Source organism: Apis dorsata, unplaced genomic scaffold, assembly GCF_000469605.1.
Source record: "Apis dorsata unplaced genomic scaffold, Apis dorsata 1.3 scaffold_18, whole genome shotgun sequence".
Taxonomy (NCBI): Eukaryota; Metazoa; Arthropoda; class Insecta; order Hymenoptera; family Apidae; genus Apis; species Apis dorsata.
In genome coordinates this window covers 191,484-201,482 of record NW_006263320.1, presented here as the reverse complement: position 1 = coordinate 201,482, position 9,999 = coordinate 191,484, and the positions used below count along the sequence as shown (strand labels likewise).

General features: G+C 21.3%; 2 protein-coding genes across 3 annotated transcripts in view; one reads left to right on the top strand and one right to left on the bottom strand.

Annotated features, from left to right (window-relative positions):
• LOC102679848 (ATP-dependent DNA/RNA helicase DHX36-like) overlaps positions 1 to 3,350 on the bottom strand; it is a 5,019-nt gene extending 1,669 nt beyond the window's left edge. Inside the window, 10 exon segments of the mRNA XM_006607753.2 lie at positions 83 to 399; positions 478 to 742; positions 851 to 1,046; positions 1,117 to 1,249; positions 1,328 to 1,476; positions 1,565 to 1,739; positions 1,816 to 2,005; positions 2,197 to 2,760; positions 3,030 to 3,057; positions 3,160 to 3,350. Of these exon segments, the coding sequence (XP_006607816.1) occupies positions 83 to 399; positions 478 to 742; positions 851 to 1,046; positions 1,117 to 1,249; positions 1,328 to 1,476; positions 1,565 to 1,739; positions 1,816 to 2,005; positions 2,197 to 2,760; positions 3,030 to 3,051 (2,011 nt within the window). The 5' untranslated portion in view covers positions 3,052 to 3,057; positions 3,160 to 3,350.
• Positions 3,351 to 3,511: 161 nt separating this feature from the next.
• LOC102679972 (uracil phosphoribosyltransferase homolog) lies at positions 3,512 to 8,882 on the top strand. Of its 2 annotated transcripts, none has more exons than XM_006607754.2 (7): positions 3,512 to 3,746; positions 3,895 to 3,937; positions 4,345 to 4,494; positions 4,563 to 4,707; positions 4,790 to 4,920; positions 5,258 to 5,321; positions 8,755 to 8,882. In XM_006607754.2, exons 1-7 carry the CDS (start codon positions 3,610 to 3,612, stop codon positions 8,847 to 8,849), a joined length of 765 nt encoding a protein of 254 aa, XP_006607817.1. In that variant the 5' UTR covers positions 3,512 to 3,609; the 3' UTR covers positions 8,850 to 8,882. The 2 variants fall into 2 exon arrangements, with proteins under 2 accessions (XP_006607817.1, XP_006607818.1); XM_006607755.2 differs by having other exon boundaries at positions 3,526 to 3,746; positions 4,345 to 4,467.
• Positions 8,883 to 9,999: the final 1,117 nt, after the last annotated feature.

Here is a 9,999-nt window from a genome sequence, read left to right as displayed (position 1 = left end):
TTTTTCCTAAAAAAAAAAAAAAAATAAAAAAATAAAAAAAAATTTATATTATAAAGTTATTGATAAAAAATTATATAAAAATATAGTTAATATATAAAAATATTACCTGTTCGTGGATCTAATGGTAATTGAGCTAAATGATATCCTAAAGGAGTCAAATGTTCCTCATCATCTAATGCATTTAAAGTTTGAAGTAGATCCAAAGACAAATCTATAGCTTTTGAACTTGGAGGATCCATAACACTAGCCAAAAAAGTTCTAGCTTTTCCTAATTGTAAAATTTTTATTTGCAAAATGACTTCCTCTAAACGCGCTCTTAACATTTCAGGCAATGGATATTGATCTAGTGTCATCTCTCTAGCTTTAGAATACAAATGATAACAAATACCAGGTTTTACTCTAAAAAATATATATCATTGAAGTACAAATTTTAAAAAATATTTTAATTTTTTCTTTAACTTTTTTGAAATATTTTACCTGCCTGCTCTACCTCTTCTCTGTTTAGCATTAGCTAGTGATACCCATTCAGGTTCCAAAGTTTGGATATTTTTTTGAATATCAAATTTACCAAATTTCATTTTTCCACAATCAATAACATATACTACATCTTCAATAGTTATAGAAGTTTCAGCTATAGAAGTAGCAATTATAATTTTTCGAACTCCTTTAGGTGGTTCCTTAAATATGAGTTTTTGATCAATAGTTGGCATACGAGAGTGAAGAGGATAAATAACATAATGACCTATAAAAAATAATTTTTTTAGATTTATAATTATAAATTATAATGAAATCAAACAGTTTATAATAATAATCCGTCACAATTAAATTCATCAAAATTAAATATACTTACTTTGTGAATAGCATCCAGTATCTAACATCATTCTATTTAACTTTGTTATATCCATCATACCAGGAAGAAAAACTAAAATAGCTCCAGGAGCTTTTGTTCTACAAATATGCCTAATTAATTGTTCTATAAGATCAAGAGACATCATTTCACTGTACGGATTCCGTAATTGATCAATCACTTCTCTTGGATACTTTTTCTATAATACACAAAAACAAAAAAGAAAAATATAAACATAATATATATAATAATAAAAGCAGATTATTTACCTCAGCTATAAGCTGTCGTATGTAAGGATCTAGCACATCATGAAATTCATCTCTTTTTTGTTGTACTTGTTTATATTTTTTTGTATGCTTTCTATAATCTTGAGGCAATGCAGCTGCTGCAGGAAATTTAAATCTAAAATTTAAATTATATTATTTAAGTTATTGCAATTATAATTTTTATATATTTTTTTAATGATATATATAAACTTACTCTGTAAGCATTAAAATATCTTCTAAATAAAATTCTTCTACTGGATAAGTAAAACCTGGAATATGAATCATCGGACAATCATCATAATATTTTGAAAATCTTTCAGAATTAAGTGTTGCACTCATTAAGAGGATTTTTAAATCAGGTCTCTAAAAAATAATTTTATATATTTAATATAAGAAATATATAAGAAGAAATAATAATAAATTTATTCTGAATCAAGTTAATTTAACATACTTTAGGAATAATTAATTTCAACAAAGCAAGAACAAAATCACTTTCTGTAGATCGTTCATGAATTTCATCTAATATAATATGAGAAAATTCTTTTAAAGCAGGATCACCTTGTAAAAATTGCAATAGCATTCCAGTAGTACAAAATAGTATACTACCTCTCTCTCTTGGCAATATTCTATATATAAAAAAATACAATATAATTTATCATCTTTTAGATAAATTAATAAAAAAATAAAAAGAAATTAACATACTTCTCAAGCCGAATTTGAAAACCAACAGATTTACCAAGATTTTCTGCTCTTTCAGTTGCTACTCTTTCAGCAACAGATATAGCCGATATTCTTCTAGGTTGAGTACAAATAATTCTTGTAATACTACCATTACCTTCTTCTATTTGTTCATCCAATATAAACTGAGCAACCTGTGTTGTCTTTCCACAACCTAAAATACATCTGTATAATAGCTGTATCTATAATCTATAATAATCCATTTAAAAACATATCAAAATACATAAATACATATAGAATACATGCATTAAATAAATAAATAGATAACATAAATAAAAATAATCTTGTACTTTTTAAAAGGAATTATATTATTTATAATTAATTTTAAATAAAAAATAAACTTACCAGTTTCTCCACTTATTACAATAACTTGATTTTCTTTAATTAATTCTAATATCTCTGATTTTTTTTTATATGATGGTAACTTTGATCTGACTTTTATCATATCCATATATTTCTGTAAAGATTGTTTTGCCTTATATTCAGCTATTAACTTGGTATCTAACTCAATGTCTCTTTCTAATTTTGATTTAACCATTAAAGCTTTGGCAAGATTTTCTTGTATGTTACCAGATACCATGTTCATGAACTTTCTTTTAAACTGAGAGTCATGAATATGTATATATTTATTTTCCAATGTGCCATATGTAACTTCAGTATATGCATTGTTATATAATTTATCATAATAATCTTTAGAATTTTCTAGTACATTTTTTATTTTTTCTTGAACATGTAAAGGTAATTTAACTCGAGATTCCTTTTGTTTAGCTTTTGCTTTAGCCTTATCTCTATAATAAAGTCCTATCTCTTTTCCAGATAACCAAGGTGGATGTCCTTGTCCTCTACCTCTTGTTCGATTACCACGTTCAAAATGTGATCCACCAGGTTGAGAACTTTCGCCTCTACCTCCTAAATACACATATGTTAAAGATAAAATACATGAAAATTAAATACAAAAACTTAAAATCATCATTTTTAATATGCAATATTGATAAATATCAAAGCAAAAATCTAACCTAAATATTATTAAATTCTTATGAAATTTGGAAATAATAATTAAATATATTATGTAAATATTATGAATATTCAAAAAAGATAAAGTTATACGATATAATTTTAAAACAAAAAATAATTATGTATATATATATATATTATAATTTTCAAATAATTTTGCTTACCATGTTTACGTCTTGGATGCATTCTTTGCTGAAAAAAATGAAAAGAACCGATAAGAATAAGACATTCTTACTTTAACTAATCAAAGATTATTACATTTTGTTTCCCATATAAAAGTTTTCAACTACTTACTTAAATATTGACAAATTCGGCGCTCTATTCGAAAACACTGTATTATCATTTTCACTAAAAATGTCTCTAAAGTTAAACGATTGGTGCATATTATATCCAACCAAGATTTAGCTTATACATTAATTGTTATCTTTTTAATATACAATTAATTTATTACATAAGACCAAAAAAACTTTATTTATTTAAAAAATATTAAAAACTATTTGATGTATGCTTAAATCAGATAGTAACTAAAACTAATGTATAGTTATACTTAGATGGAAAATATGTGAAAGCAATTTTCATCTCTCGAGACTACATTTTTCTCACTAGTATTATTTCTTCATAAAATAAAGTCTCTAGTAAGTTAACACGTAAATGGTTAGACATATCTGCCGATTTCTGTGCATATGTACAGTGAGCTTCGTTTAATTATCCCAAAGAGTAGTGCATGCATATAAGAAATCAGACATGGGTAGCACAGAGGTAACACCGGTTCCAAAAAGATTAAGCGAAAGCAATGATATCAATGATATTTATGGCCCAAACTTGAAAATTCTTCCATGTAATAATCAAGTAAAGGAATTACAAACTATATTGCGAGACAAGTAAGTAAATCGACGAAAAAAATTATTAGATTTGGCGTATACAAATATTTTTTTTTAGCATTAAAATGCCGGCATGATGCCGGTGTGTCATTGTGTCATTTGTCTTCAATTAAATAATTTAATGGACACGATGCATCTCCGTTTACAGAAATACCACGAGGAGCGATTTCAAGTTCTATGCCGACCGCCTGGTGAGTTTTATTTTTTATTTAATTATATACTTTGACACATTGTCATGTACTTTTAAAATAATTTTCATTTGTTTAAACTATTTATAATTAAAAATTTATAATTGTAAAGAAAACACATGTTTGGTAAAAACTAGAAACTCGATAATATTCATCTTTATTTTACGAATAAACTTTTTCGTCAATCATTGTAAGAATTTCTTTACTCAAAACTTTATATTTTCATATTGTTATAAGAAAATATTTATTTAAATAAAATTTACTTATATAGTTATCGTGAGAATTAATGAAAATTTTTTTTTCTCTATATTTATTTGTATTAATATTCTTTTGAAATGGATAAATCAAAATTGCATTAGATATTATATTTATAATAAAAATATGAAATTAATTAATAAATAAATTTTTAGATAAGGTTGGTGATAGAAGAAAGTTTAAATCAATTACCTTTTTCTAAATGTGTAGTAACTACACCAACTGGTGCCAAATACAATGGTTTGAAATATCAAAAAGGCAATTGTGGAGTTTCTATAGTAAGAAGTGGAGAAGCTATGGAACAAGTATATTATAAATTTGACTAATAATTGAAATTATCAGATATTAATTATTATTTTTTTTTTTTTTTTAGGGTTTAAGAGACTGTTGTCGTAGTATAAGGATTGGAAAAATATTAGTTGAAAGTGATGCAGATACACATGAAGCCAAAGTAGTTTATGCAAAATTTCCAGATGACATATCTGAAAGAAAAGTTTTATTAATGTATCCAATAATGAGTAGGTATAATAATTTTAAGTTTTATATTTAATCTTTTCTATTCATTATATTATAAGATCAATGGTTTATTTTAAATGAAAGGTACTGGGAATACTGTGATAAAAGCAATTGCTGTCCTAAAAGAACACAATGTACTTGAAGAAAATATTATTTTATCAAATTTATTTTGTACACCAATTGCAGCTAAATCTCTAGTCACTGCCTTTCCTCAGGTCTGTATATCTTCTTAAATGTAATTATTTAATAGGATATTTTCTTTTATATCATTAAATCATGAAATTATTTTTTATAATTTTTGTTAAATATTAAATATTATTTATTAAATATTAGATGAAATTTATTTAACAAAAAAAATATTTTAAAAATAAATATTATTTATTTTTTTTTTTTATATTTTTATTATATATTTTTTTTATTATATTATTAATTTTAATCAGTAAAATATAAATTATTTTATTATATATATTATATAATATATGTACTATAATAATAAATCAAAATTAGTACATTATATATATATTTTTAATGAAATTATATTTTATTTTACAGATGAAGATTTTAACATCAGAAATTCATAGCATTGCCCCAAATCATTTTGGACAGAAATACTTTGGTACGGATTAATTATATTTTATTAGCATAATATACATATAAATATATATATATAATATATATATACATATATCATAAACTAGTATTTATAATAGTTAAAACTAATAGAAAATCAGATGCAGAAGGTAACATGTTTATTTAGATCATAATCATAGGGCATAATACAGTTTATAAAATAATTAATACAGGAAAAAAATAATGATATTCTGTTTATAACATTGTTATTACTAATTTTTATAAGTTATTTGATTTAATACATAAAAAATAATTTAAATATTGAACTTGAACACTGAACATCAATTCAAATAATTACATAATTCACAATTCATTATTATGTTTAATTCATTTTCATTATACTTCTTTTTTCTGATGAATTTCCTAATCTAGAAATATTTTAATTTCTTAAAAAAAAAAAAAAAACATGAAAATTAATTAAATATACTTAATATATGTATAGATTTTAGTATAAAAAACTTTATATGCAATTGAATATGAAAACATTGCACATATTAAACAAGCATAATTTTGCATAATATTTAATTTGTTTATTAGTAACTCAAAGAATTTAATAAATTATTTAATTTTATTTTAGTATTGGTATCTATTATGTTTATAAAAAAAATATATGTGAAAAATACATATATATATATAGTATAAATAATTATGGAATTAAAATATATAAATAAAATATGGAAATAAAGTATCATTTAAAAACTAAAAACTAAAAACTATTAAAAATTTTATATAACTTCAATAATACTGTATTATGTCATAATTTAAAGTTTCGTAAAAGCATTTATCTTTATATGTTTTACAAATTTATTTTTATAATATTCCCAAAATGCATAAATATATTTAAAGACATATTTTGAAGATTATGGCATTTTTGGAAATATTTTTAACATATGCTTCTCTATTTCCAACTTATTGCAATTCTTAACTAATAAAAAAAAATTTTTGTTTGTTATTTTTAAAAACTTATAAGTACATTGAAAGCATATGATAAATGATTTATTATTCTAATTGCATCTATGTAAATATGTATGTATTTTATTTTCTATTAAAAAAATCTATTTATTTTTTATTCAAAAAATATTCTAAAATTTATATTATAGTTGATATTTGTATTTATAAAATCATGTGAACCTTCTGTAAATTGATTTTCTGCACTTAATGACTGTAAGTAATATATAGATTATTATTCATTACTGCATAATATATCAATTTTTTTCTATTTTTTGTTCTGAATAATGTAAATTTTCAATATTTTCATTTTCAATGAAGCAAGTATTTCTATAGTAAAATATTATATTGCATTAAATAATGTGCAACATGTAATAATAATTTATTTTAAGTAACCATTTATTAAGATGATAATTCAGTGAAAAATAATTGTTAAAAATTTAACTGTAAAAAAAAGATTAAATTTTAAATATTTTTTTAATTTAATAATTTAGTTTAGCAAAGATATATGCGATATGAGTTTTCAGAAATTTCATGAACAATTTTGTAAAATTACACAATTACAAAACAAATATTAATTTTTTTTTTATTTTTTTATATTATTATAAAGTAACATATTAAAAAAGTTACTATAAAGTAACTTATAAAATTTGTAATAATAACATAAATTTATAATGAACTATAATACTAAAAATCTTATTAAAGAATTATTGGATAATTTCCAATAATTTCATGTAATTGTAACAAAGAGTATAAAATAATGCATAATATTGTCTAAATAATGACACAATTTTTACTTAATAATTAACAGTACAATTTGCATAATTATTTAGCATACATTTTACAAGTGCAAATAGTTATCCTAAGATAAATTTCTTTAAAATAGTTATATAATAATAAATAAGCAAATTATTAAGATACTTTATTTTTAAGTATACATTTTAACTGGATTTAATGAGTATTGCAAAACGTATTTAATATTAATATTATTTATTACTATACTTACTAAGAAATAATATACTTATATATATTGGAAACAAAATCCAATCATGAAATATCAATTAATTAATTTAATCATTTTGTTCTTCAGTTTGTACATAAATAGTATTGTATGCCGAGATAGATGTGTATTTTATTGTAAACACAGTTCATTACAATGAAATTAATGAAAATAAGACAAAAGTAAAACATTTAATCTATAATGAAACATAATATTTTGCATCAAACATGTTTGGCATTAATAATTATTGCATTTCGATTTTTTTTTAATTTTTCGTATAATAATATCAATTGTTGATTCTAATTTTATTTGTTTTAATGCACTAACATAATGTGTGAATAAGTACAAATATTAACATAATATCTAATATAGAAAAAAAATATATAATTTCTTTAAAAACATACATTAAAACGATGTATGACAATGTTACTTACCAATACTAATATTATACATGATTTCATTTTCCATGAATCATATATATATGTAATTAGAATAATTTGCCAAGTAAAGAATCATTTTTACAAAATATATGCAAATATTTGCGAATAATGAAAAATGAAAGTTTTTGAAGCTTATTATTACTTATATTTAATCAAATTTTTTGTGTAACTGCTGAATGGTATCTAGAATTGATGATGCAGCTTTTAAACAATAAGTTTTGTGTTCATATATAATTATTATGTTATCCTTGTATTTTTTTTATTTAGTTTTTTCTTTATTTTCGTTTGTTCTTCTCTTTTTTTTTTCTTTTCTTATTATAAAACATACAAGGTTTAAACTTTGAAATCATTATAATATTAAAAGAATTTACCTTGTAATGTGCCTATAAGAAGAGCTGCATTACATTATCTAGAACTGTGATTTTGAGAACCATATGTGCATTATATTATATTATTTGAGTGTACACAAATGTCTATTATTGCGAACAATATTTGTGCACTTATTATACTGTAAGTTACCTCAGAGTACTTTTCAACATTTAATAGTACTATTTGCATTCGCAATAAATTTATATTAGTGAAAATATATTGTATAATATGTATACTTCAAAAAATATGAATAAAATTTCACAGTAAATACGAATTACCTAACACAATCTAAAATAAATAAAACTTTATGAAAAATGATATATGATTTATTTTTTTATTCGTTTATAAATATAAGTACATATATATATACATACATATATATATATATATATTACTTTTGCTACTATTTTAAAAATAAATATGATAAGAATAAATGTAATGTTTGTTATTTGTGTAAAATAATATTTTTCTACAGTTATAATTTTTTTTTTTAAGTATTAAGAAATTTGATTTAGTTGAATTTAAATAAATTTTGAATTTGTTTAACTATTATTTTTAATATTTTATAAGAAAATGTTTAAAATTTTACTTATTGTAGATAATTATCTTATAGATAGTCTACATAAATATTTCAAAAACACGTTGAAAATTATTGTTTTCAGGCTGTTCTCGTTTCATCGTAGGAGAGACTACAAACGAACAAGAAAAAGATATTGGAAGAATGCGTCATGAACGTTATTTAGATGTTATAGTTTAACTTTATTTCTTAACAAATTTCACTTGACAATAATTATTAGAAAACTTAGAAATATATTTCTCAATAACATTATGCCATACCATTAAAATATTTAGTTAATTTACGATATAACTATAATTATTAGCTAATTCATGCATTAAACTTGAACAATTTATGATTTTTTCCAGATGTATTTCTTAATATAATATTCAAAAATATTTAAAATTGTATGTTTTATTTTTATTGATATTGTTAAATGGAAATTAAATATTTATTTTCAAAATTAAATTATAATTGTATTCAAAGAATATATATTGTTAAATAGATTTTTGTATAAAATTTATACATAAAAAAATTGCGAAGTATATTAATTTGATAGTTATTAAAGAAAAAAGAATATATAAGATAATATAAAGTAAAATTGAAATTTACTTACCAAAAAACATTCCTAGAATGTAGAAAATCAATTTAAAATTTTTTAAATTTTAGATTAGTAACAAAATATTCTACAAAAAATTTATAAGTGTTAGTATTTTATAAAATATGTATATAGTGCAATTATAGATGAAAAATGCTCTATATACAAAATTATTTAGACAAACTTTTTAAACTTCTATTATAATATTTATTAGTAAATTTTTATATGTATGTAACAATGTATGTGATTGACATGATTTATATATATCATGTATAATGAATATTGTTCTTGTAAATATATATTTCCAATACATAATGTTAAAATTTATTAACTGTGATATTCTTGTCCAACACCTATTGCTCATGAATATATATAAATATTATTCTATGTATAAGAATGTGATGGACATTTTCCGCATGTGTAAAGCTTTTCAATTTTTTTTCTAATTTAATTTTAATAATATATATTTGATATTTAAAAGCCACAATATATTATATTAAAATTAGTCAGGCTTTTTATCTCGCACATATGTAATATAATGAATTTCATACATCTTTTCTTCTTATCTATCTTATTATAAAATTTGCATAAAGCTTCGAATTTGTTCGTGATTAATACCCGTCTATTATGTGATCAGTAAATAAATATATCATAAAACAAATTATGAATGTATAATGATGTATAATTAAATATATATAATTCATATCAATTTTTATAGAAACAATTGTAAATAGGCCTTCGAATACGAGTTTA